Source organism: Dermochelys coriacea, chromosome 13 (assembly GCF_009764565.3).
Source record: "Dermochelys coriacea isolate rDerCor1 chromosome 13, rDerCor1.pri.v4, whole genome shotgun sequence".
Taxonomy (NCBI): Eukaryota; Metazoa; Chordata; order Testudines; family Dermochelyidae; genus Dermochelys; species Dermochelys coriacea.
The window spans coordinates 1,981,856-2,008,930 of record NC_050080.1 but is presented as its reverse complement, the minus strand read 5'-3'; the positions used below and the strand labels follow the sequence as shown (position 1 = coordinate 2,008,930).

General features: G+C 49.8%; 1 protein-coding gene across 1 annotated transcript in view; it reads left to right on the top strand.

The window, feature by feature from the left end:
- The first annotated feature begins 4,254 nt into the window (after nt 1-4,254).
- Nucleotides 4,255-27,075, top strand: part of DNMT3B (DNA methyltransferase 3 beta) — a 45,725-nt gene continuing 22,904 nt past the window's right edge. Inside the window, 11 exon segments of the mRNA XM_043495641.1 lie at nt 4,255-4,482; nt 12,556-12,703; nt 13,939-14,045; nt 16,842-16,982; nt 17,346-17,391; nt 17,394-17,431; nt 17,434-17,493; nt 17,495-17,524; nt 17,526-17,540; nt 25,308-25,466; nt 26,893-27,000. Of these exon segments, the coding sequence (XP_043351576.1) occupies nt 4,459-4,482; nt 12,556-12,703; nt 13,939-14,045; nt 16,842-16,982; nt 17,346-17,391; nt 17,394-17,431; nt 17,434-17,493; nt 17,495-17,524; nt 17,526-17,540; nt 25,308-25,466; nt 26,893-27,000 (876 nt within the window). The 5' untranslated portion in view covers nt 4,255-4,458.

Here is a 27,075-nt window from a genome sequence, read left to right as displayed (position 1 = left end):
TACCCAGAGCATGGGGTTGCATCCCTGACCATCTTCATTAATAGCCACTGAGGGACCTATCCTCCATTAATGAATCTAATTCTTTCTTGAACCCAGTTATACTTCTGGCCTTCACAACATCCCCTGGCAATGAGTTCCACAGGCTGACCATACATTGTGTGAAGTAGTACTTCCTTTTGTTTAAGCCTGCTGCCTATTGATTTCATTGGGTGACCCCTGGTTTTTGTTAAGTAAAAGGGTAACTAACACGTCCCTATTCACTTTTCCCACCCCATTCATGGTGTTACAAACCCTGGTCATATCCCCCCTCAGTTGTCTCTTTTCTAAATTGAAGTCCCAGTTTTATTAATCTTGCCTCAGATGGAAACTTCTCCACCCCCCTTCTCACTTCCGCTGGCCTTCTCTGGACCTTTTTGAATTCTAACCTATCTTTTTTGAGATGGGGCGACCAGAACTGGACGCTGCATTCCAAGTGTGGGCCTACCCTGTATTTATTCAGTGGCATGATGACATTTACTGTTTATTATTTTATTATTTATTAGGCTCCTTCAGCGTCCCCAGGGCTGTGGGGAACTGGGGGAGGACTTGCTCCTTGCTCCAAAGAGCTTGGGCTCTACACTGGACAGCCAGACAGGGCCAGGAAGCAGAGCAGGGCATGCTCACAGCTCTGAGCAGGGAGAAAGCAGCACATTTCATGTGTCGCCGGGTTCATTGTTCAGCTGTGGGAGCCGCCGGGGCCTATCCCACAGTACTAAGCCGGGGACAGTGTGCCCGGGGGCAGCCTCCCGCCCTGTGCAGCGCCGGGGGGGGACCGATCGCCGGGTTAGTTCTCTCCCCAGGGCCAATCTCAGCGACCTGCGGAGCCTCCCGCTGTTTCTGCCCGAGCTGGCCCGGGCTCTGGGGGCGGGAGGAGGAAGTCGGCCCCCGCCCGGGGGGATGCGCAGAGCCCGGCCCCCGGCCCCCGGCGTGGAGCCGCTGTGGCCGCAGGAGGGGTTGCCCGGCGCGGGGAGGGTTAACGCGCCAAGTAAATGTAGCTTTGAGGTTGCCAGGTTCCGATTCGAGCCCCGGGAAAGTCACGCCTGGCTCCCAGCGCCCGCCGCGGGCTGCAGAGCGGCTCCGCCGGGCCGGCCGCGAGCTCCGTGCGCCCGCCGGGGCGGGGGGGGCGGAACGGTGAGTCCGGGCAGCGGCCCCCCCGCGGCGCCGGGGGCGGGGGGCAGAGCCGGCCGGGCTGCGGCAACAATCGCTGCAACTTTGTATCCAGGAGCGAAACTTTCTGCACCCGTGTGAGCGAGCAGCGAGCGCGGGGGGGGCGCTAGGGGAGTAGAGCCGGCCACGGGACTGCGGGGGGAGCCGGGCGGGGAAGGGAAAAGGGGGGGGCAGAGCCGGACCCAGGACCGCTGGGGGGAAGGAGCCTGGCGGCGGCGGGAAGGGAGGGGGCAGAAGTTGGCAGGGACGGCTGGGGAGTAGAGCTGGCTGGGGGGAGCCGGGGGGCGGGCAGAGCCGGGCACGGGACCGCTGGGGGGGGCAGAGCTGGGATGGGGGTGGCTGCGGGGAGCCGGGCTGGAAAGGGAAAAGAGCGGGGGGGGCGAGGGAAGTAGGGATGACTGGGGGGGGCAGAGCCGGGAATGGGACCGCTGGGGGGCAGAGCTGGACTGCGGGCGGGGGGGCAGAAAAGGGAACGAGCCCGGCACGGGAAGGCTGGGGGGGGGCAGAGCCGGGCTGGGACGGGGCGGTAGGGAAGGGAACGAGCCGGGCACGGGACCGCTGGGGGGGGCAGAGCCGGGCTGGGACGGGGGTAGGAAGGGAACGAGCCGGCACGGGACCGCTGGGGGGGGGCAGAGCCGGGCTGGGACGGGGGGGGGAAGGGAACGAGCCGGCACGGGACCGCTGGGGGGGCAGAGCCGGGCTGGGACGGGGGGCAGGAAGGGAACGAGCCGGGCACTGGGACCGGGGGCAGGGAGGAACGAGCGGGCACGGGACGGGGGGGGGCAGCGCCGGGCGGGGCCGGGGGGGGGGCAGAGAAGGGAACGAGCCGGGCACGGGACCGCTGGGGGGGCAGAGCCGGGCTGGGACGGGGGGGGGGGCAGAGAAGGGAACGAGCCGGGCACGGGACCGCTGGGGGGGGCAGAGCGGGCTGGGACGGGGGTGGGGGCAGAGAAGGGAACGAGCCCGGCACGGGACCGCTGGGGGGGGGCAGAGAAGGGAACGAGCCGGCACGGACCCGCTGGGGGGTGGCAGAGAAGGGAACGAGCCCGGCACGGGACCGCTGGGGGGGGCAGAACTCGAGATCGGACTCGGATCCAGCCGACGCTGTCCAACATCGGCAGCAAGGCGCCGGCAGCCCCGCTGGGGGCCGGCCGGGCTTTGTCCTGGGGTCGGCCGGGGCGGGGCGGGGCGGGGAGGGCGTTTTCGGTGGGGGGTTGAGGTATTTTGATTTGGGCTGGTGGCGGTTCTTTGGGGTCATGGGGTTGATCTCATCAGGGATTGTCGCTGTTATTTTGGAGCTGGCTTGGGGGGGGGGGATGATCGGGGCGGGGCATGGGTGTGTTGGGACCCTTGTAAACGGGAACCGTGATGGAGTCTCACCCGCGGATGTACTGATGTTCGCTAATAATAGTCCTGGTGGCTGCTCCCTCACTGGCCATTTTCAATCAAGATCTAAAAGCTCAGCTGTGGGAGTTATTTTGGGGCAGTTCCCTGGCCTGTGGCTGCCCGAGGTCACAATGGTCCCTTCTGGCCTTGGAATCTATGGAGAAAAATGTCACGCTGCAAAAAGAGCTTCAAGTGGGGCATGAGGGACACACATGCCTTGGGGGATTATCCTGAGAATTTTCATACATCCACAGCTGTGGATTTGTAAAGCCCAGGAGTGCACAGTGGTAAATTTAATCATTATTTAGGTCACTGGTTAATGTTGGGAACCCTCCCTCTCCCATACATTAGTGCTGTTTGTTTCAGCCAGACTTTTAGTTGGATTTTCCCTCATGTTCTGGGTGGGAAATTGGCAGAGGGATGGGGATTATCTGGAACACAATGACACAATGAATTTGGCTCAGGGAGATTAAATGACTTGCCTAAGGAAACCCACAGTGAATCAGTGGCACAGACAGAGATAGAACCCAGTGTGCTGCTTTAATCTGTAGGTAACATTATATTAAGTGTTCCCTAGATTTAGGCATAAAGGGCCATATTTTTAAAGGAACCTCAGTTTGGCCTCCTTTTCAGATTGTTGCATATGCAAATGAGTATGTGTGCAGAATTGTGTGCCACAAACAGAGTGTTGGGGTTCTTTTAATTGTGGGCTTGAGGAATGGGTCAGACAGCTTGACTGCCTTCCAGTGTATTTATTGTCATGTCTTGGAAGTTCATACTTGTTTCTGGGAAGAGTTTTTACACAGAGATGAAGGATGGACCTGGGGGTACAGCAATAGAAGCTCTGTGTTCAGTTCTCTGCCCTAGAATCTCTGCCTCCCACAGCGGAAGTGTGCCGTGGGGGCAGTGTAGGGCTGCCTATGATGGCACAATGCACTGCCCATGGCAGGGGAATTCTCTAGCTGCTTGTGGGCTGGTTCGGGAGAGACAGAATGCCACCTTGGGTAAATCACTTAATCTCTCTGGGCCTCAATTTCCTATCTGTAAAATGGGGATAGCTATTCTTCCTTTGTTTGTCTTGTCTGTGTAGATTGTAGTCTCTGTAGGGCAGGGACCTATCTCCATGACTGTGTACAGCACTCTGCACAATAGGGCCCTGATCTCATTTGGGACTCATAGGTGCTACTGTAATACAAATGCATAAATAATAACAGCTGTAATGGTTCCTCACTGGGACCTGAGTTATGGCATTTGCATGCTCAAGTACCTTTGGATACATTCCTAGTTTTTTTGACCGGTTGTCTGGAAATACCATTTTTGTTTTTAAAAAGCAGATCTCCGCTGGTTACTAGGGCATTAGGTTACCCCTGGCCTGGGGAAGGAAGGGGAGAGGGAATTCTTCAGTGTTGAGACATTTCACTGCAGGTTCCACACACACAGCTTTCAGGTATCAGAGTAGCAGCCGTGTTAGTCTGTATTCGCAAAAAGAAAAGGGGTCTAATAAATTTGTTAGTCTCTAAGGTGCCACAAGTACTCCTTTTCTTTTAGCTTTCAGGTAGTGACACAGTTAAAGAAACTGCACTTTATTCTGCTTCATCCTCCCAAAGGCCAATGAGAAGAAACTCCTTTAGCGATATAATGGGGAAGGGGATAGGTGGTGTCTAAGAAACAAATTCTGTGGCAGCTCTGGAGCTTGCACCAGTCCCAGGTGGATGGGAAAGGCAGCTGGATGGAGACCCATGGGGAAGAGCCGAAAGTTAGGGTCTCTGTGGTTGGTAAATGTGTATTAGAGAAAATGATCCACGGAAACACAGACAGTAGGAGATTGGAAAGAAGCGAAGGTTCCCCTGGGCCCAACTGTAGGGGATGCACTTACTTGCTTTTCTGCAGGTACACTCAGTTACTCCATTTCTTCCTAAATGACTGGCTTGTTTATTGCTGTGGTTATTGTTATAGCATTGAAGTCTGAATGATGGGCCCGGGGGCTGGGGGGGACGAGACAGGCATGGATGGAAAGAGTGAGGTTTTGTTGCTTTATTTCTCTTTGTGCTGTTGCTTGTATGTGTTTAGCACTAGTGAAAGGTGCCCAGCTCACAAACGTTTTCTACATAGCAGGTGCAACTCCCTGCCACTTCGTGCCTCAGCCCAGTCCTGGGAGTAATTAATCTCTTCTCTGCATTGGGGATGTGCCCTGGTTAGAGAAGTCAGAGAGAACAAATAACATGTGATAGATGTTAATCCCAGTTGCTCAATGCATTACTGGAAGATGCTCAGATACTGGGGCAATGAGCATGGGATACGAACCTATATAGAATAGAATACAGTAGAAGAGTGACGGGCCATGTGTGTAGCTGCTTCAGAGCAAACGCCTAGGCCTTGCTTTCCCTAGGCAACGAGGTATTTTTTCACCACTTTTTAGCTGACACATGGTAACTAACACATTAGTTAAATCCTAGTGTGGACAAGGCAGCTGTAGTTTTAAAATGTGATACCAGACTGAGGTGAATGTGGGTTTTGGGGTGGGTGCTGGGGCGGGAGAGGATGAAATAACAAAAAAAAGACAGACAGTAGAGTTAAAATTGGGGAAGTCTCCAAGCCTGTGATTGTGGGGGGAAAAAGGGGAAACGGGCAGCAAGGGCAGGGGGTAGAAACAGGAGGTGGGTGGGCAGGGAAGGGACTGGGCCTTTTTAACGAGCACATCTGCAAGTCAAGAAGTTCCTTTTCTTATTAAACTGCACACCCTCAAGTACTTCTTTACTTTTCAGGATTAGAGGGAAAATGCTCTATTTTAGGGAGAATGAAAGACCATTTGGGAAGTGATGGCTCAGAGCTCCCAAATCAGCCATTGGTATCAGCTATTTCTTTTTTGTCATTCAAATGGTTTTTGGGTCATGGCTGACATCCCAGCCATCATGTAAAACGCTTCCCTGTGGTCTTTTGACATGCACACAGAGGTATCTACAGGTAAAACCAGACTGTTTCCATTGCAGTCTCTGCACCTACAGAGGAAATGTACCTGATGAGGGTAATTCTGTTTCCTCTGGAATTAAAACTGAAACTAGCCCAACTGCATCTTCAGTGAGGACTGGGAGGGTGTGGAGTCCGGTCATTGAAGCTGCAGTAGTCAGCAGCGCCGGACACGGGGCCTAGGGGGACAAGCAGGTTCCAAAGGGCGGAAAGGCCTGGAAATAGTGTTTCCGGGGGAAGCTCAAGTCAGGGTTTAGAAGGCAAGGCTGTCTCTACCTTCCTTCTCCTGAATGTAGGTGGTAAGCTCTTCAGGGCAGGGGTGCATTTGTGTTGCTCTGTAAGCAATGAATAGTACCGCATGATCTTTACCCAGCATGGCAAACTGGAAATGGCCTGGGCTGCAAAGCTGGGATCTGGATCTGATCTCAATAGTTTCATTGTCTCAGTGGGATGTAACTTTTGGGGGTGAGATCGTGGTTCCAGATGCAGAAGTATCCCGGAGTAGCTGGGCCCAGTCTCTTGGAGGGCTTTGAATATCGGGATCAAGACCTGGAACCGTTCTATTCTGTTCTATATAGGTTCTTACATTGTGCTCATCACCATAGTACCTGAGTGTCTTCCCAGTCATGCATTAAGCAACTGTGACTATTACATGTTTGTTCTCTCCCCAGGGGAAGAAGTGTGTGCAGTGGGGTATTAAGTTTTTAATTTTTTTAAATTTTTATATATAATCTGTATATACACACATTGCTATCTGTGTACGCTAGAGAAGGCAAGTCAAAGAAATGTGCCTTGCATTTGGAGCGGAAAGTGGTAGGTTTGGGTTGGTTCTTTGCTCCTGGAGGAGTTTGTTCTCAGTCTGGGGCTGGCCCCTGAAAAAAGCTCTGTCTGCTGTATTCACTGGAGCTTGTATTCTGTGGGAGCTAAGTGCAGGGAGCAGATCACTGGGGTGGTGTGTTAATAGACAACGGCTGTGATGATAAGGAGATGGGCTGTTGCAGATCCTGTTCAGTATCAGGCAGAGCTTTTTCAGGGTGTGCACCTTCATTCCTAGATTTAATGGGCTGCAATAAACCAGGGCTGGCAGTCACAAAAACTGGGGTCACCCTGGCCAAGTCTTTGTAGTTTAACTTGCTTTGCACCGTTTGGACTGGTTGGTTACTACCCTCTTCCATTCATCCTGGACAGTGAAGCAATATTTTCAAAAAGTGAGTGCTGAGGATGTCCCAAGAAAATGTCCATGCAAATAGCCATCTGTTCCATGCCTGTATGTATTTTGCAGGCCCAGCATACAGGCTGTCTTTTGAAAATTCAGCCCCAAAGCCCATGTGATGCGTACTGGCTTGTTTCACTTTCTGGTACAGTTGTGGTGTATGGGATACCAGCTCTGTAGGAGAATGTTTACTTTCAAACAACACACAATTCTTTTCAATGAAATACTAAAAGACCCCCAGTGAAACGTCGGAACGCCTTAGCTCTAGGGTTCACCATGAAGGAGAGTCCTTTCTGAAAGTCACGTGGGCCAAAGTAGCCTTGGTGTGTTAGACCCCCTTAGAGAGCTGTGTTGCTGGGGGAGCCTGACTGAGATGCTCACAAGAAATCACAGCCCTCTTAAAAATAGTAAGGCATTGTACTGGATCAGCCCAGAACATACCCTTGTCTGAATGAAGATTACAGGATTCAGTTCTTTAATGATTCGAGCTGTTGCTGTATTGTAATACTCAGGGCCTGCCTTCACTGCTGAAAAAGTTTTTTTTTTTTTTTTTTCAACCTTGGGGTAGCTATCACACATGAGGTAGCCGGAGGTGAAAGCACAGTGGAGATGAGGCACTTGATTTAGTTTTACCGCTCAGTAAGTCCAGCCCTACGTACCTGCCTGGGGTTGAGCTTTGGGGTTGTGGTTAAACTCAAGTGCCTGGTTTTGCTGTGTTCTCCCTCGGGATAGCTCATGCACGCTAGGAAGGTAAAAACACAGCTTTGTTAGAGAAGCCCTCTGTAGCAGTGGTGGCTGGAGTGGAAACAGGAGTAAGCCCTTATTGCCCGCTACAGACTTTGAACGTTTGTGTACTAACCAGCCGTGATCAGGCAGCAAAACCCAGATGCAGATTTTGGACATCCCTGAGTTCAGGGCTGTTCAAAGCCAGGATTCTGGTGTAGCCTTATTCTAAAGATAGAAGTGATTCGCAAAATTTGGATTTGGATGTAGGGGTGGGTTTCAAGATGTTTGGATCCAGGGTTCAGGCTCTGGCCTGTATCTAGTAATAAACTCCTAATATTCAGTAGTAACCTGAAATCTGTGGAGGGACCCTGGAGTCCCTAGAGAGAGAAACTGTGACCTTTGCTGCCTTTGTTTGTGAGGTGTGTGCGTCTGTCCCAGCTTCCGAGTGAGGCATCTCGGGGGAGGAAATGCTGCTCCCCCGAGCTGTTAGCTGCAGTAGTCAGCAGGCCTTTCAGGTCTCTGAGTAGCTGAGGGGAGTCCAGCGAGTCTGGGCAGCTCTCAGTAATTGTTCATTTGGTCTGAGAGCAGATGTGCTGGATCAGTAGGATTGCTACAAACAGCTGTAGGGGTTTACTTAGCTTGAGACTCTCTCTTTCTTCTGCCCCTGCATTCAGACACTGTTGTTGTGCTCTGGGGAAAGGATCTGAATGTGCGCTTTGTGGGATGGACACCTGACTGATGACCTGTGTCAAGAGCGTAACTATACTTAAGGCCAAAACGTCTTCTCTAAAAGTTCAGTCCAGACGTCTCCTTTATGCTTGTCGGATGAGGTGAAAGAAGAGCTGAAAGCAGAAACCTCAATTGTTTCTGTACTGTCTATAACACCCAGGTTACAGAGGCGCTTGTGTCCAAGTTGAGAGAGAGAGAGAGAAAAGATAGGATTCTCCCACCCAGGCTCTGGTCCTAGATACAGAACTACTTGGAGAGCACATCAGTGACCTGGTCAATGGGTACCAGCACCTCTCTGCTCCTAGGGAAGATTTCACTAGGTCCTGAGTCAGGCAAGATACCAGGGACGTCAATGGGAGTTTGGGTGAATATGGGCCTCAGGTTCTGAGCCAATGGGAACAGCTGGTACTTCGTGCTTCTCAGGATCAGGCCCTTCAAGTTGAGTTAAAAATGTCCCAGGAAAAACATGGGTTTACACTGGGAAAAGTTGTGGACAACATTCATGTCACATAATGGCTCCTGCTACACAGCAGCGAGATGGCTTCCTTCATTGGTCCAAGGGAAGCTGCTGGACTGCAGCCCTTTGGTCCAGAGTGCTTCTGAGATAGTCTGGGAGTTTCCATTTATTAAAACAGGACCAAGGAAGGACATATTGGGAGGGCAGGAGACACGTGGGCTCAGGTGAAGCGCCCCTTGTTGCATGGGAACTGCTGGACAGGTTGGCGGGGGGGGGGAACCCCTTGTCTGAATAAGAGAAAAAGAGAGGAGAAAAAAACAAAAACCCGCCCTGTCTTTGTTCTATGGCTCAAGACTGTGCATCCCAGCTGACAACCCACAGCTCAGGAGGCCCCAGGGTGACATTAAGGATGTATGTTTGCGACAGTGATGAGAAATTCTGGCCGACACAAATGCATGGTATGCTGAGTACTAAGCAGAGCAGACCCCATTTTGTGCACCAGTGTGTTGTTGTAACTATGGCTGTGCTGGCAGGAGAATGCTCTAAGCACCCATTCTCTTGCTTTTGCATCAGTGGAATGGGATCAGGCCCCAAGCAGAGATTGAGGCCCTCCACAGAACTCCTTGTGGGCCCCTCTTTGTTCCCACACGTGTGTTTTCCAGAGAAAGAGCATGACCCCTAGTGGGGAGCTGTCGGGAAATGGAGGGTTCTGTTTTTAGGCAAAAATGAAGACTTTTAGAACCAACTGCGATTTGAAAAATCACTTTAGTTATAACACTGTTGCCTGCACCCTGTACAGAGTTCTGAGACCCTATTCATCATTACATTTCTGGTGGGGAGCTGAGAACTTAATTTTGTGGGTGACAGACTCTCCTGTACTTAAACCACCAACTTATTTAAAGTTATAATGACAGGTTTCAGAGTAGCAGCCGTTTTAGTCTGTGTTCACAAAAAGAAAAGGAGTACTTGTGGCACCTTAGTCTCTAACGAAAGCTTATGCTCAAATAAATTTGCTAGTCTCTAAGGTGCCACGAGTACTCCTTTTCTTTTAAAGTTATAAATGTTTGATGATCTCTAAATGGGTGATGGGTCCAATTGGGCCTTCAGTGATATTGCTGCAACCACAGTGAATTCGCTGGCTGTATCTGCAGTGAAGATGTTTTCAGTCCTTACCCCCCCCCCTTTTTTTTTTCCTTTTCTGTTTTATCCATTTTTTGTTGTTGTTAGTTTCTGAAATCTGCAAAACACTTTGGAACGGCACTGCTCGGATTGGATTCAATGAGGGAAGGGCTGGGCTCTTGATAATTATTCATATTGTAGGGCTGGGCCCAATAACCTAATACTTATTTCATGTATGGGAGCAGGATCACACCCAAACCTGCAACCACATGTCCTTTAGATCCACAGTAGCTGTGTCGTTCTCAGTGAATCTTTGCTGATTAGGAAAAGGTGAAGCTGGTGCTGGTTCTAGCTGGATGAGGGGAAGTTAGACCAAGGAGGAGGAAACCCTAATAAGACACTCAGGACACATTTCTTACCCCTAGAGCTGATGTGCTGTGTTCATCCAGAATGGGTCAGATCCCACTTCCGGTGCAGTGAATGGCAGTTGTCATTGACTTCCATAGGAGCAGGATTGGGCCCTCCCTCGGCCAGTTGTCACAACTGAGCAGTAATAGTGAATCCATCTCTCTGCCAGTTCTGAAATAGTTTTATCCCCCTATAAACGATTCATTAGGTGGGCTAGTGGCTCTAGACTTGGTTAAATGGTTCCTGTGGTTTGGCTGAAGAGAAAACATTTTAAATTAATAATTACTCTGATTCTATCAAGATTATGCCCCTACTTCAGTGGAAGCCCTTCTGCATAATTAAACACACATGGCTGCTGAGCCCCTGCTCTCAAGTAGCTTGTGACCCTTTGCCTCGCAGGGTTCATGGAAGGGATGCATGCTCTCTGTTCCTCCCCCTTTGTGCTCCCTGCAACTTCAGTCTGCTAGCACCAATGTCACAAAGAGCAGATGTTGTCCCTGGCTCCTGAATCTCCTCTGGAAAGTGGGACTTGCAGGCCTAGTCTGCTGAGGGAGAAGGGAGAGTAAGGGGGCCCTTGAATGTCAGCACTGGGAGAGAGAACACTTCCACTGCCTCCCTGCCTAGCTTCTCTGGTCACATCTTTTTCTGTCCCATATGGACCACCGTGGAAAGAATGCACGAGACTGGCACTAGCCTTGGTTAGGCCAAAGAGTAGAGGAGAGAGTTGGAAGATGCTGAGAATGGATTGGAAGAGGCAGAGGCTTGAGGCAATGTCAGGGTAGGGCTGGAAGTGTATTTTCTGGACTACATCAGTATTAATCTAGCTCCCCACCAATGTGACTGAGAGCAGAATTTGGCCCTCTGTTTTTCAGCAGACATATTGTATGGGGTGGCAGTGGCTGTCCCCTAGTCAGTTTAAAGCATCCCACAATAAGTTGGATTTTGAACCCTCTTCACACCATCTTCTGCAAAAAAAAGACCCGCTCTTTCTGCCATGTTGCCTTCTGCATCTCAGCTTGGAGAGAGGAGGTGCGTGGGCGGTTCGATGAGAATCAGAAACATTTTAAACATTTGAAAATGCCCCTGCCCTGTGTGGTTCTGTATTTCTGACTTTGTGGTTCATTCTGTCTCCAAAGGAGCTTGGATAAGAATCTCACAATGGCTTTGGTTTGGTTGCCCCTGCCGAGAAGGCCGGGCGGCATTTTAGTGGGAGATTTATATTGTTTAACCAGACACTACAACTGCTTGCCAGTGCATAAAGAGAATTGTTTAAGCTATTGATATTAGTGTAAATGCCAATAAATATGAAAGTTTGTAACGGACCTTGTGTGGATGTCAGGTTTTGTAGTTGCAGCAGCTACCCTCCCAAAGTAGCTGGAGCCAGGCTCCTCTTGTGGGGACCTGAGCTGCTAACCTGCTGTATTTCTTTATTTTCTAAAGGGTGGGTGGATTTTTGTGCAGAAAGTGTGCTATTGTGTACGTGTTGTCTGGACTCCCCTGATAAACTCCTTACACTGGAAATCAAAGTTGCGTTATTTGTTTTTTTTAGAACTAGAATAAACCACGTCTCCTGGGCCAGATTTTGCAGCTCTCGCTTGGTCTTTGTTGCAACCAAGCCCCCTTGGAATTCAGTGGGAGCTGTAGCTGAGTGTGAACTGCATGACTTTGTCCCCACTGGCTATCTGGCTGGTGCATTTTAATATTGCTGCCCCAGCTCATCCTATAGCCCTGAGCTGCAGGACAGATCCCCTCTGCGCATTTCTTAAAGGAAAATAACCAGTCTAGTGGCACTATAGGGACTTGGTTTTCCCTGGTAATATAGGCTTTTTGGAGACATCTCATTCCTCCAGTGTGATTGGGGACAGCAGCTTGAAATCCGGAACAAGAAACTCAGCTCTAGATTAAGGACGTCCATCCAGTCTGTTAGATTGGTAATTCTCCTCTCATGCGCACCAGGATAAATTGGGAGCAGCTCCACTGAAGTCATTGGCGTGTGAAACTGGCCTGACTTCAGGACTAATGCCTAGATGCGCCGTTCAGATCATTACCAGGCCCCATGCAGAATGATGTAAGGAGTAACACGGAGGCGAATCAGAGCCGTGTGTGAATCTGAGCAGGACGGGGTACAGAAAGGGACTGATGCAACATTCATTCGAGTCAGTGGAATCTTCCATTAATGTCCATGGGCATTGGACCAGGCCTTAAGAAACCCACTAAGTGGATGTTCAGTTGTGGCTGCATTTAGTAGGTTACGCAGCCCAGTTTGTTTTTCTCAGACTTTACTTGGCTGTATTTAGTGGATGGCTAAATTTCTCTCCTGTTGTACTGCAAATCATTTCCGCAGGCTAGCATGAAGAGAGACAAGTGCCATGGCGATGGGGAGACAGACTGCAGGGCAGAGCTGGTCTTTGTCAATGGAGGCTGCAGTGACCCTGCTGAAGATGAAGCTTCTCCCCCAGCTCTGGAAGCAAATGGGAGGCTCAATACACAAGGTCAGTCTCCTCTTACTGTACTTGCAGCATGGGCTGGGCTCTGGATTTCCACGGCTGACCTCTTGGGGGTGGTGCTGGGTGCAGTGGAGATCATTGCGTTGGGTGCTTGTATAGGTTGAGCTTCCCTACTGTGGCTCTCGTCTATGTAAGGCTGGATCCTGCTCTCATTGAAGACAAAGGCAGTTTTGCAATTGACTTGAGAGGGAGCAGGACTGGGTCCAAGGTGGGCAGTGAACAAGCGCAATAGGGCAGATTCACATGCTGGTATTTGGTGCGTTTGATTTATTTCACTGATGCTGCACAAGTTAATAATAAACCACTGGCATCTTCTGAGCCATAGAGCACATTGAAGAGACATCATAAATAATAATGGCAACACATGCTCCTATTGCAAATTGCCCGGAGCCATGTGACAGGCTTTGCCATCCTGAATCATGTGACCAGCTGTGCTCTGCCCTCCCTGAGTCATTTGGACTGTGCCACCCTGAGCCCAAGAAGCAACACACAGGACAACTAAATATGCACAAAAGGAGTTTTGCCAACTCTTGCGATTCTATCAAGTCTCATAATAGTGAATAGATTTCCCCCAGTGCCCCAGCTCCTGGAATCGTGTGATTGGGTCAGGACTGCCAGCTTAACTAAAAGAGAAAGGAGTAAATTCTAGCCTGTGTGGCTGTGGAGAAAGCTGAAAATACAAAGAGAGGAGGCAGCGCGGCTTAGGGGGTTGAGCCACCGAATTTGGACTCAGGAGATCAGGGTTCCATTTCTTGCTTTGCCGACGACCTTGGGGAGTTGCTTCCCTTCTGTGCTTCAGTTTCCTCATGTACTATAAATGGGGATATAGATCTGATGTCTTTGTAAAGCGCTTTGAGGTCTGCTGCTGAAAAGCTCCTCTGAACGGCAGTTACCATTATTGCACCCTAAGGCCTAACCATTTATCATTTAAAAAAATAAAAACCCTTTACAAATTTTAAGGCAATCTCACGATTTGTTGACAGCTGACTGATGATGTTGCATGCTTGGGGTTCGCAATCCTGCAGAGATGAAATCTGAGAATGTTAAATCTTCAGAGATGGGCCAGATTTCTTCCCTAGTGTGGGAGGATCATGAGTGAGATCTCTCTTTCTCCAAATCAGGACTTGTTGATTTATACCAAATTTCATGCTGAGGTAAGCGGGTCCCCTTCCAGAACAACTGACTGAGGGCGGTATTGCTTTGGACTTTTTTTCCTGTAGAGGCTGTGGACCTACGAATAGTGTCCACTAGGAGCAAGAAGGTTGCCAAGGAAGACCTCTCCAAGGAAAACCTATCTTGGCCCATGAAGCTCGGCGAAGCTCAGGAGGTCAGTTTTTTCCCTCCGCGGAACATTGTGCTCTGGTCTGCTGTTCTAGTTTCCCTGATCTGTATTCTGTGGTATTCCTGGGGTTGTCGCAACAAATTTTTGGGGCCTCAGAGTGCAGCCACCAACTCTTGCTGATGGCCGCTCTGACAAACGTGTCTGTCTGTCCATTGCCTCCTGTGGCCTGGCAGTGAGAGACGCCCAGGGAAGGTGGGTTGGGAACTCACCAGCTGCGTGTGAAAGTGCTGGCTCCCCATGCCCCAGCCAGGCAGGAGTGGGAGAGCTGCCCAGGGGAGTGCCCCGGCAACCGAATGCTGCAGCCACCTCCATTGACAAGAGCTTCCTCCGGCGCCCTGTACACCAGCCCCACATCTCCAGGGGCACTGCCTGGAGCCCCCAAGGAGGCTGCACGGTGCAGGGGCACCAATCCCTGTGGTGGCACCAGGGCCAGCACCAAGACAGTGCATCTCACTGCCCTTGGTAACAGCTAGTCGGGAGCAGCAGCCGTGTGCTACTTTGCCCTCTCCCCAGTCTCTACCCAGGCTTTGGGGGCTTTTTGGCGGCAAAGAAATTGCTGGTGGCCACATTTGAGAAACACTGCACATGCCTGCATGGTGGTTTAACGGCCCATTCGGTAAACAGGTGCACAGCTCACCTGGGAAGTGCTGCTGCTAACTGCGTGGGCCAGATTCTGTGCTCCTCGTTTGTGAGCAGAGGGATAGCTCAGTGGTTTGAGCATTGGCCTGCTAAACCCAGGGTTGTGAGTTGTGAGTTCAATCCTTGAGGGGCCATTTAGGGATCTGGGGCCATTTTGGGATCTGGGGCAAAAATTGGGGATTGGTTCTGCTTTGAGCAGGGGGTTGGACTAGATGACCTCCTGAGGTCCCTTCCAACCCTGATATTCTATGATTCTATGATTTGTTCTTTACTCTCGGGCCTGAGAAAGTGCTGTGGGAATTGGTCCAGTGACAAGCCTGGTCCTAGATGTATTCAATATGGACCATGCATTTGATCCAGTCTGGCCCTTGTTGCAGTCTCTGTCAGCAGATTGGGAGCCAAATTGCTCTAGCTTTTTTTCTCAAACCAGAGAAATTCTGAGGGGCAGTTTAATCAAAAGAAAACCAAAAAGCCAAACAGCCTTCAGTTATAGCCGGGTTATCTCCTGTTTATAGAACTAAGAGCATGTCAACAATGAGACACAGTCAATAATTCCCTCCTCTCGCCCCAGAATTTGAGTGTGGTATAGGAGGTATAAGCTTTACATTCCTTTACAAGGGTACATGGTCTTGTGATCCAAGTGCAAGATCGGAGCTCTAATTCCAGCTCTGCCATGGATGGTGAGACCTTGAGCAAGTCCTTCCCCTCTCTCCACCTTAGATTCCCTGTCTTTAAAATGTGGGGGGAGTACCTGCCTCACATGGGAGCTGGGAGGGCTCTTTCACTGGTGCTCGTCAATTGTTTTGAGATCCTTGTGTGGAAGGTGCTATAGAGAAGGCCAAAGCATGGCTGAGAGTGGAAGACTGGAAAGAAGGAACTGGAGCCAGCTTGCAAATCTTTGCCTCCCCCAGACACAAGCTGGGACCTTGTTGCAACTGGGGCTGGTTACTTTTGCCTTTCACTTCCATGTGTCAAATGATGAATTCAAAGGCCTTTCTGGCTTCCAGTGTAACTTTGTGTTGACTTTGAAACCCCAAAACTAGAGATCTTCCTGTGAGGACAGACCTTTCGATGGCAGAAGCTCTAAAACAAACTCAGGGGTTAAAATTCTGTCTGCTTGAAGGGCCTGTTCACCCATAGGCCGCTTTGAAGACTTGTTTTATTTTAAAATTCTGTTAACCCAGATGCAGGAAGCCCGCACGGTTCAGAATGGCTTATTGAACATGAGATCTACAAACCACAGGGGAAAAGCTGCCAGGGGAGGGAGCCTCTGCAGAATCAGCCTGTGTGTGTATAGGTATACGAGGGGTGGGGCTTAGAGAGGGACTGCAGAGAGAAAACCTTCTCCCCAAAGTACAGCCCAGCTGCAGATGCTGTGTTCCAGAGTCCACAGCATTCAGAATAGCTGCCAAATCTCAGGTCCTTTCATTGCCTTTTAAATGTGTGTAGTTACCTCTCTGCCAAAAAGTGGTGATATTAGGAGGAGACACAGTCAGTGAAACATAATGACCGAAAACAGAGTTGTCCCTCTAAATAGGAATTCTCTTCTAGGATCTGGGCTGGGCTCTCTTGGAGCAAGGTAACTGCCTCAAAGACAGAATAATGGGTCTCTTGGGGTGGGATATCAAGTAGTTTAGAGGCACCGGGCCATGCAATGAGATGCTGAGATACCACATGACAATACACGTGGTTATTGTAGCACCGGTTGGCTCTAGTCAAGGTTGGGGCCCTGTTTTGCACTGTACAGTCCCACAGTGAGAGGTAGTGTCTGGCTGGCCGAGCTCTTGTTGAGGTAACAAGGGAGGAGGCAAAAGGGGCCCTGAGAGATTCAGGGATTCACACTACATCTCCCAGCTGGTTTGTGCTAGAGCTAGGATGAGAACCCAGGCCTCCTGCCCACAAGCTAGTGCCCTGCCCACTGGACCATACCCGTTTCGTAGCTTGTGCTGCTGTCACTCCAGTTCCTTCTCCGATTGCTGTTGGCCCTGCAAGTAGAATGAAACTGGCCCATGATCACAGCATGGCCCTTGCTGTGCATTGTGGGAACGCATCAGTACAGATTAAACGTATTCTCTGTGTTGATTCTATGCTGGGGAAAGAGCATGAAGGGTGTAACCAAGGCCGGTTCTCTCTGGGTTCCAGGTGCGACTGCGTGGGGCTGCCGGCTGGGAGAGCAGCCTGAGGCAGAAGCCTCCAGCTCGCATGATATTCCAGGCAGGACTGAATCTCCATGAGACGAAACTTAAAGAAGAGAATGACCTGGAGTCCCTGGTTCCCATTCGGGTAGGCTCTGCCTGGGGCAGGGGACCACACACAGGGAGAGCTTGAATTGGCGAGGGCAGAACTGGGAGCCCACGTGGTATGTAGTGTGGCTTCAAGAGCAAAGCTTATCCTGGCGCCTGTCCAGGCTCTGGAGGAAGAGGCTGGGGTGAGTCTGGCTCTCTCTGATGCTCAGCCTGGAAACGCGGTGTTTTAGGGCTTTTGGGGGATGCAGTTTGCAGGGACAATGGTGACGCAGGCTGGGTCTGCGCTGCCTTCCTGGCCCTTCATGCTTTTGTCTCTCTCTCCTCCCCTCCCCTCCCTTCCCCTGTGTTTCCCTCCCTGCCTCCCTCTTCTGGCTACTCATGCCCTATTCCTTCTCCCCAGTGCTCTACGAGGAGGTCAGGGCATGTCTGTCCAGGCGCCCCTGATGACCCACTGAGGAGGATTCCAAGGCGTCCTCCAAGAGCAGCATAGTACCACGTCTGCCAGCAGCACCCAGGAGGACCAGAACGGATCCCCAGAGCTCGTCGCTAGGGAGGCAGGAGAGCAGAGTTGCAGGGGAAAATGGTGGAATACCAGGTAGGGTAGCCCAGTGATCCCTGAGCCGTGGCTGTTCCAGGCAAATCATTGCCTCTGCACCCAGGAATAGTATTGGGTCCTCACTGAGACCTCGAGGACAGGCAAAACAGTGCCCAGTGCTAGGACAGACTCCCCAGATGGGGCAGGTGTTCTCTGGGTTTTGCCAGTCTCGACCCACCCCGGCACGCGATTTAGAGTTTCATGGTAACCTCTCTTCCTGCCTGCGTTTGCCTTTGACTCCTGTGCCCTGCACATGTCAAGGTTCCCTCTTCCAGCCAGGTGGGCAGGAGACCCGGGGCTCTGTTTAGGTGCTTGGTGGCAGCAGGGGGCTGAGTCAACACGAGGTGACTTGCAAGCCCTGCTCCACCCTGGGGTCTGCTGCCCTCACTGTGTGGCGCTGGCCAGGGAGGGAACCGAGCCAGGATGCTCTGGCTAACCGTTTTGTGGAGACCGTGCTGTACAGTACAGTGCTCTCCCCCCAGCAGAAGCCTGAGGGCAGGCAGTGGTGCGGAGAATAGATGTTTCAAATGAATCCCTGCTGTGCCATGGGCCAGGCTGAGAGCTGTGCCCCTTGCACACACTGCTGTTTCCAGCAGGAGGTGCCAAAGAGGACGAATTGGTTGCTCCCGTGGTGAGGGCGGTCTGTGACAAAGTGGGATTTTCCCTTGTTAAGTTGTATGTGAGCCTATGTGAGTCTTATTGTTCTGCTTGAATATTGTGTGTGCCTCAGTTTCCCTGTGTGCTGCACCAATACCTCGGTGGTAGGAATAGGGGGGTATGATTTTGGCTGAGATCTCTGGGGAAGGTGAGGCTGCTCCCAGCTGCCTGCAGGTAGGCTTGGCCAGTGCCCTTCGTAACCTGAGACCAGAAGGGGGATGCAACCAGTGATGAGCAGGTGACTTTTTTGCCTGGGAAGGGAGACAAAGAGAAGGAGGAGCAATGGGGGTGTGGATGGTGGGTCACAGAAGCTGGCAGTCTGCTTGGGGGGACTGGAAGAGGGGGAGTCCGGGGCTCCTGGCCGAGGACTCCCCAAGATGGAAAGTCACTGATTTCTGTGCTAGCAAGTTTTGTTCTACGCTGTGTTCCTGTTGAATAATAAACCTTCTGTATTACTGGCTGGGTGAGAGTCACTGCTGACTGCAGAGTTGGGGTGCAGGACCCTCTGGCTTCCTCAGAAGCCCCGTCCGGGCGGACTCACTGGGGGAAGCACACGGTGTGGAAGGGGATAATGAATGCTCTGAGGTCAGATCTAGGAAGGTGGAAGCTATGTAAGCTTCTTGCCCTGGAGACAGGCTGCTCAGAGAGTGGAGGCGCCCCCAGAGTCCTGACTGGCTTCATATGAAGTAGTTCCAGAGCATCACTCTGTGACAGCATCCCAGTGCCGGGGCACAGTCAGGGGCTCGCTGGAATTGTGCAGCTGCATTTTGCTACATAATTAGGCACCTAAATGCACAGCAAAGCTTAGCCTGAAGATTTGCACGTGTGATGCTGCTGCCTCCCCCGTCCTACCGGTTAGATTCCTGAAGGAATAGGTGTTAGTTTGGATTTGGCTGGTTTGCTTTGTGTTCCGTGCAGGACCAGGATTTGAGGCCCCCGTCAGGGTTATTCTTGGTTGCCCACCTCCTTAGTTTCTTCACCTTTTTCCCCCTCAGCCTTTTCCTTTCTCTTGCCCATGGTTAGGAATGGGGTGGGAGGGCCTGTTGGCCAGGAATCGCTTCCACTTCCCTACTGTGGTCCCTCCTGTGTCAGAGAAGAGACAGGACTCACTGTAAAGGGTAGGAAAGGGATTCTTTAGAGTGCTGCTGGACGGGGCAGATCTGGTGGTTCCCTCTAGCACCCTGACTGACAAAGACTCTGCTGTGTGGTGTCCCCACATGGCACGCCCTGTGTCCTGGCCTGGTAGTGACGCGACTATACTGTGGACTATACTGCCTAATACCTAGCCAGTAATTATGGGCCTTTTCTGACACAGAGCTGAGAGGGAGGGATGGAGCCTGCTCTGGTTCTTTTTCTCAGACCCCAATCCATGCATGTAGGATGCAGTGTCCCCTACAAAGAGCTCTGAGTGCCCTCAGCTCCTGTTGTCTGCAGTAAGGGCTAAGGATACATCTCGCAGGATCAGGCTCTCAGAAGCACATACACCCCAAAGTTGCATTGTCCCACAAGTGTGAATTGGGTTTACGGATTCCAAACTCCAGCTCCACTGAAGCTACACCACAAATTGTGACAGCTCATCCAGTGGGGGTTGAACCACTGGCATGCAAAGAACAGTGTGTAACAACCAATAGCAACTGGAGAGAAACCAGAGCCAGGGAATGGACCACCCCTGACAAGCTCATGACATTGAGCACACCTCAGTCAAATCTGATCTGCAGATAACCTGTGCAATGCCCCGGGAGGAGAATCAGGCTTTCCACCTTCACCTATGCCCCTACAGCCAAACGCATGTGGAAAAGCTGATGAGGGGTGCTATATAAATCAGTCTTTTATGCTTTCCTCACATGCAATGAAAAAAAATGAGCTAGAATAACACGGACATGTGGGTGACAGGAGCAAGTGTGTTGAGTGAGGGATGGAGTTGTGGCTGGAGCACAGTAGAGCTCCTGGGATGTGGCTGATCAATGCCACCATCTGTTGGAGCAGCCCCTGAGTCCTGAATGTGCAGAGGGGGCATGAAGTCTCCCCTTCCCAGCAGGCGGGGCTTCTGGGCTTCGCAGCCAGCAAGGTGCTGAACAGCTGGGGCCAAGACCTTCCAGGCAAGAATATAGGCAATGGCAGACACCCCCTATCTGGTGCTTTAATGTACCCTCTCTACACTCGCACACATCATGGGGAAGCTTATTCTGTCTACTGCAAGGTGAGGTATGATGTGGTGTTGTCGGGTGATGCTGCTACGATAGAAACAATAAACAATGACACCATCCACACGTTGAAGTGACCACTTTGCAGTGTTTGCATTCACTTCCATTACTGTAGTGACTCAGTATTATTTCAAGATGTGAAATGGCATTTCGTTGTGACCTCAACACATCACAATAACAATCTAAGGGGTAAAACAGAATCTAATAAAAAAAAAAGTGTACAGGTGTCGTTCGCGCTGGTGACGTTTCTCGTCAGCATCATTATCATGATGTTCAGAGTGTGGGGTTACTACAGACTTCATTGCCTGGGCATGAACCCAGTTCTGGACAGGGAAGATTGGTCTGACTACAGACACAGTTGATTGTGCAGCGACACCTATTGGTACAGGCACAAATGAAGGCTTGTAGATGCTCAGATGCCAATGGGTCCTTGAAGAATAGAGGAAGTAATTCATCATCCATGTTTTTTCCATCCTTTTTGCAATGGTGATCCAATATCTGGTTTACCTGTGTGTGAGGATATCCAAAACTTTGTTTGCCAAGATGCTCTTTTGACATGCTCTTCAAAACTGTCCTCACATGATGGGCGTTTGGCCAGTGACTTGTCCTGTTGATGGTTAGATTGAAGCTCAACAATTCAGGACTATTGGCAGATTGTTTCTTGAAATACTCCTCTAGCCATTGAATGGAAGGTGTTGTTTTCACCTGTCACAGACGAGGCCTCGCTCCTGTCTTCTCCTCTCTGTCTGTCTTCACAGACTCATAGATTTATAGATACTAAGGTCAGAAGGGACCATTCTGATCATCTAGTCCGACCTCCTGCACAATGCAGGCCACAGAATCTCACCCACCCACTCCTACAAAAAACCTCACCTATGTCTGAGATATTGAAGTCCTCAAATCATGGTTTTAAAGACTTCCAGGAGCAGAGAAGCCTCCTCAAGTCACCCATGCCCCATGCTACAGAGGAAGGCAAAAAACCTCCAGGGCCTCTCCCAATCTGCCTGGAGGAAAATTCCTTCCTGACCCCAACTCCAACTCTCTCTTTGGAGACCGTCAGTCATTAAACACCACTATGTATTTTCTTTACACTGCTCTTCCCACCACCTTACTAATTCACAAACCACAGCATTTGTTTCTCATTATCCCTCTGCTGAAGAGAGAAGAGATCTCTTCATCCAGAGACCCTTCTTGGTTCTGATTCCACCAGCCTGCCTGCCTTTCTCCCCAGTACTTCCTTCCTCTGCCACCTTCTGCTCTAATGGGATAATTCCCCCACTTAGTCCTCCCAAACCCATTCTAATCTGCTCATTAAGCCCATTCAGGTCCACTCCGGGGGAATTAATGGGAGTTTAAGTGATCAGAGTGCTGGCCCAGCCATTGGTTCCCAGCATTCTGTCACATCATCAGCGGTCTCTATGTTGATGTCTATCTTTTCATCTCCTTCATGGATGAGAGTTGCACCAGCATGAAGTGGTACGATTCTGTTTGGAATGAACTGCACCTCCCTGGAGTCTTTCTACTTCGGTTTTTGCAGCACTAGGGATGTGCTGCCTCAGCTCGTCATAACTGATGCAGGGTCTCTGAAGGTGAAGCCTGAGAGACCCAAACTCACGGGGTGGCTGTGCAGTAAGGCTTACGTGCAGTGGTGTGAAAACTTGAACTGTTAAATATTGTGCATTCTGCAACTGAGAGGCACTTTCTCTGTGTGTCTTCAGCAGGATGGTACTCATTGATGGCTGAGTTATATGCCTGCTTATCTATCAAAGAGAGACCAAACTTATGCCCCAGTTGGGGCACAGAAGTAGCTGGCCTCTACAATCACCTGGCTCTGGATAATATTCTGAGGCTTTCGTTCTGGCTCTTTCAGACTGAAAGGTTGAAGTGGTATTATAAGGAACCACTTGATCATTTGAAAGCAGTTAATCAGGCTCACTCACTGGAAGAACATTCACAAAACATTTGGGTGACTTAAGATCTTGCTTCAGATTACTAGCAGCTTGGACAGCATCAGCTAATGTTGTTACGCTGCATAGAACAATGGTAGACTTGCCTTGCCCATGCTGTGCATGGAATGAAATTACAGAGCCACAGTGTTTTTCTAATCTTGCCTGTGATTTGCTACTGGAATAGCTTGCAGTTTCTACATCTAAGGGAAGCAGGGCTTTATATCTTTGGAGCAGCTTGACAGGAGATGAGCCGCCTTGTTGTATTGTCTTCAACTAGGTGATAAAACACAGAGCTGTAAGGTGACTGTATTGTTATTGTGTTACTAGATGGTTTTAGTTTAAGATTCATTTTACTCAGGTAGGAAGAAAGGCAGGGCAAGCAATAAACTGCGTCCTTAGCAATTAAGCTTTCCACAGATATTCTGCGCAACACGTTGTCCTCGCCACTTGAACTGCTGCCTCCCTTAGATTAGTTGTTCTCTGAAATGTTTCTGTTTTATGGAGTGTCTTGTCTTACTTGTATGTTTTTTCTCAAGCAAGCACGGCAGCAGGACCAATTGCTGGAGGACGTGCTTGCTCTGGTGGCTATAGAAGCAGGTGAACATGATGCTCTCTGATCAGATTCAGAGTCTGTTTTCTTCCCTGGATTCAACACACCTCTGGCATGTGCCATGGTTGACTTGCTTGTGTACTTCTAAAAGCAGCATCTATGTTAGAGCATTGGTGGCGCATCACCTAAACTAGAAAACTCACCCAGTAGCTGCCGATACAACTCACCTCTCCTGCCTTCTGCTGCCACCATCACCGAATTCTACCTAGTACTGATGGCTTTGGACAGGTGTTTGCGTTCTTTTGATTTTCTTGACAAATAACACATTTTTCAAAGTTTGCGGGGAGTTTTTTTTTTCTCTTCAATATAAGCGTTAAGGGGCTTGTATCCTCCATATCTTCCTGTACTGCAACTCCCCACAAAGGTAAAATTCCCAGTGTATATTGTGAGCGTTCCCACCACCACCACCGTTTTTCATTTTGTACAAGTACACTGACTTGTGCTAAATTAGATCTATATGTTAGTATCAAAATGGTCATTTTTGTTTAGTGAACTCGTTGAAGCCCAGAATGAAACTGTGGATTGTCATCTCTAACAATAATACTGTGCATAAGTGCCACTGATTTAAAAAGTTAGTTTCTAGAAATTTCAAAGGCTAGTACAGCATGCATAGGCAATTACACATTAAACCAAATGCATCCGATGAAGTGAGCTGTAGCTCACGAAAGCTTATGCTCTAATAAATTTGTTAGTCTCTAAGGTGCCACAAGTACTCCTTTTCTTTTTGCGAATACAGACTAACATGGCTGCTACTCTGAAACCTGACATTAAACCCTTGTAGCAGGCAGACTAGGTGTGATGTATGTACAAAAGCTCACAAGTGGAGAAGAATTACATCAGGAATTCACATGTGTCTATATCTACCCACTGTACAGTACAAACTATAGGCATGCAATCTACTGCTATTGGTGCACAACCTTCAGTGTGAGACTGATCTGGTCAGCAAATTTCAATTGAAAATATAAAAAACATGTTCTAATCACTTGTGAAATACTTTGGCAAACTAAGAATATACAATGTGAAAACAGTTCATGTGAGTATATTGGAAAATGTTGATATTTGTCTTTTTTTCAACATGATAATCAGCATACTCATTCCTGGGGGGGGGAACCTTGCACATGCAAAACCAATAAAAAATCTTTTAATAGATTGTCGTCTGATAGCCTTGGCCAAGCAACACCACCACACTGTGGCATTGAAATGAACATAGACAGTAAAAGTTGTTGTCATAAGCATGCTGCACTGTTCCTGGAACTAAGCACAAAATGACACTGCCCCAGCTTGGGTTTCCTTGTCCCACCTTGCCCACAAGCTTATGGCACCGCTCGCACTCCATACCTCATCTAATTGCACACACAATAAGCATTCAAATGATATATGATGTGGATGATGAGGGCAGGTACATTGAATGCCAAAAATATAGCCCTTTTCGGAGAATTGCTGCATGCCCAATAACGCAGCATAATTCGTACCTCTGGGGGGAAAAAGGACCACTGCTGGTGAAATGGGTGGAGCTCACTCACCTCGCCAGTTTCCACCAGCTGAGGATGCGGCCAACAGTGTGAAGGTGGTAAACCTGTGTGTCTTGGCATCGGTGAAACCAGGAGCACCTGAGACTGGCTTGTTTGAATGCAGAGAAAAGGCTACTCTGAGTTTTTCTTTGCATAGTGCAAGCCAGGACACAAGCAGGAGGGGGCATGCTAGTTGGGTGAGTGCAGGAGGAGGCATGCACTGTATGTTAGTGCCCAGGAGGCATAGCTGCGTGTGAAGTTGCCAACAGAAAAAGCTTTCCCTCATTCTTCTGAAAATCTTACAATACTTCCTATAGACAGTAGCTTAGAACCAGAATTCCCTGTTCCCTGGTGACTTAGCACCTGAACCTGGTCTCATTGACATCAAGGGCAGTTTTGTCATTCATCTGGGAGGGAGTAGGAGCTAGCTTTCAGGGTCCAATCCTGTAAATGCTTACACGCATGAATAGCTTGACTCATGTGAATCGTGTAAAGGTGAGAGAGGTGCAAACAGAAAGCTTTGTGTACACATTGCAGCTGGGCAATTTCACGATCACTCGAGGGTGCTTTAGAGACTAACAAATTTATTAGAGCATAAGCTTTCGTGAGCTACAGCTCACTTCATCGGATGTAGCTCACGAAAGCTTATGCTCAAATAAATTTGTTAGTCTCTAAGGTGCCACAAGTACTCCTTTTCTTTTTGCGAATACAGACTAACACGGCTGCTACTCTGAAACCTGTCGAGGGTGCTTGTTATTGGTTTCTCTGTGGGCTCCTCCTGCAACGTCTGGCTGGTGTTTTCTGCTGCTGATTTGCATTGCCTTGGTCTTTTTCAGGATGGGAAAGATTTTGGAATTGGGGAGCTCGTGTGGGGGAAGATCAAGGGCTTCTCCTGGTGGCCTGCAATCATCGTCTCTTACAGAGTCACATCCAAACGTCAGGCAATCTCCGGAATGCGATGGGTGCAATGGTTTGGGGACGGGAAGTTCTCCGAGGTACGTTGAAAGCCCAGGGGCTACAGATGCTCACTGCTCCCCTCTAGCCGTCTTGCTCAGCCTGGGGTAGAGGTCAGGCTGGGGACTCTTGTCTTGCAGATTTCTTTGAAACTCAGGTTGCTGTGTTCTGTGTGACGTGTTTCTCCAGTCCTGCTGCAGAGGCAGCCAGATGGCCAGTAGAGGGTGCAAAAGTCTCGTGGTTGTGATCCCCTCCAGGATCTTGTTGCCTTGCCCCTGTTTGCAAAGCCTGGATTGGATTTCTTTGCATGGTTTCATTTTCAAAAACAAAGATTCTGATAACGAACAAAAAGAGAAAATAAGCCCATCTGCAGCAGAAGCACCAGTAGTGACCGGAGTAAACCTACAACAACAACAACAGGAGGGACAGCTTGTGAATAAGGGACTAGATTTTAGTGTCAGACTTCTCAGGTTATTCAGATAAAAAATGGTTCTATGAAAAACACTCTGCCACAGGGGCTGGTCCTCCTTAGCCACACCTGAAAATGCACAGCTGCAGCTCTCCGATCTCCGACCCATGCAGAATGGGCAGGGGAGTGTGCAGATGGCCATTTGCATGGGAAGTTGCCCATTCTGTACAGGCGGAATGGATGCCCCCAGAAATGTTGTGGGTGATGCTGTGGAGGCTGGTTGAAAACGTGGGCTTCAGGGCTCTTTTAGCGTGCTGAGATCCTCTGAGAGCCCCTTGGAGCCTCAAGCGTCGGCCATTTATTCCTGTGTTCTTTACACTCTCCCTTACACTCTCCCATTCTCCCCACCGCACGGACCCTCCCTCCAGCAGAGAGAGGCTGAACAAGTCTCCCTCCAGATGCCCATTAACAACTCTGCACATGTTGGTGTCACTGGAGAGCAATGTGAGCCCTGCCTCCCACTCCCCAGGGACGACGCATGGTGGTTGAGCTCACTGGGAGCTAGATGCTGGATCTGAGCAGAGCTTTCTTGGGGGAAACAAACCATGTCACATAGGCATCTTGTGTGACCGGATGTTTTGAGAGTAAACCACAAGCTGACTCCATGTCTGGCTGTTCAAGCACCCTTTGCAAACGCTGCTAATTGCCAGAAAGAAAGTTTGTTACAGGTTCCTTCTTCTCTGCAGGATTAAATATTGTAAATATAGATGTGCTCTAGTGTGCCTAAGGCAAGGGACTGTAGCCAAAACACCTGTGCTCTGTTCCTGGCTCTGCCATTAATTCACTGTTTAGCCTTGAGCAAGTCTCTCATTTTTCTTGGTGTGGGGTGAGAGATAATGCAACTCAGTTTCATGCGGATCTTGCAAGACTTAAAGTTTATAAAGTTCTTTGAGGTCCTTGCATGGAAGGAGCTAGATAAATGCTTGGTACTTGTGATTATTTGTATTTTATTAATAATAATCATATCTGTTATTAAGTATTGATTGCTCTCTTACTAGGTTTCAGCAGACAAGCTGGTGGGTCTGGTGGCTTTTAGGCAGCATTTCAACCACTCCACGTTTAATAAGCTGGTCTCCTATCGACGAGCCGTACACCATGCCCTGGAGGTAACTGGAGAGCAGCGTTGGGTTTTGTTGCAAGATTGCTCACTCAGCGGGAATCTCTTGGCAACGCAGGGCGGC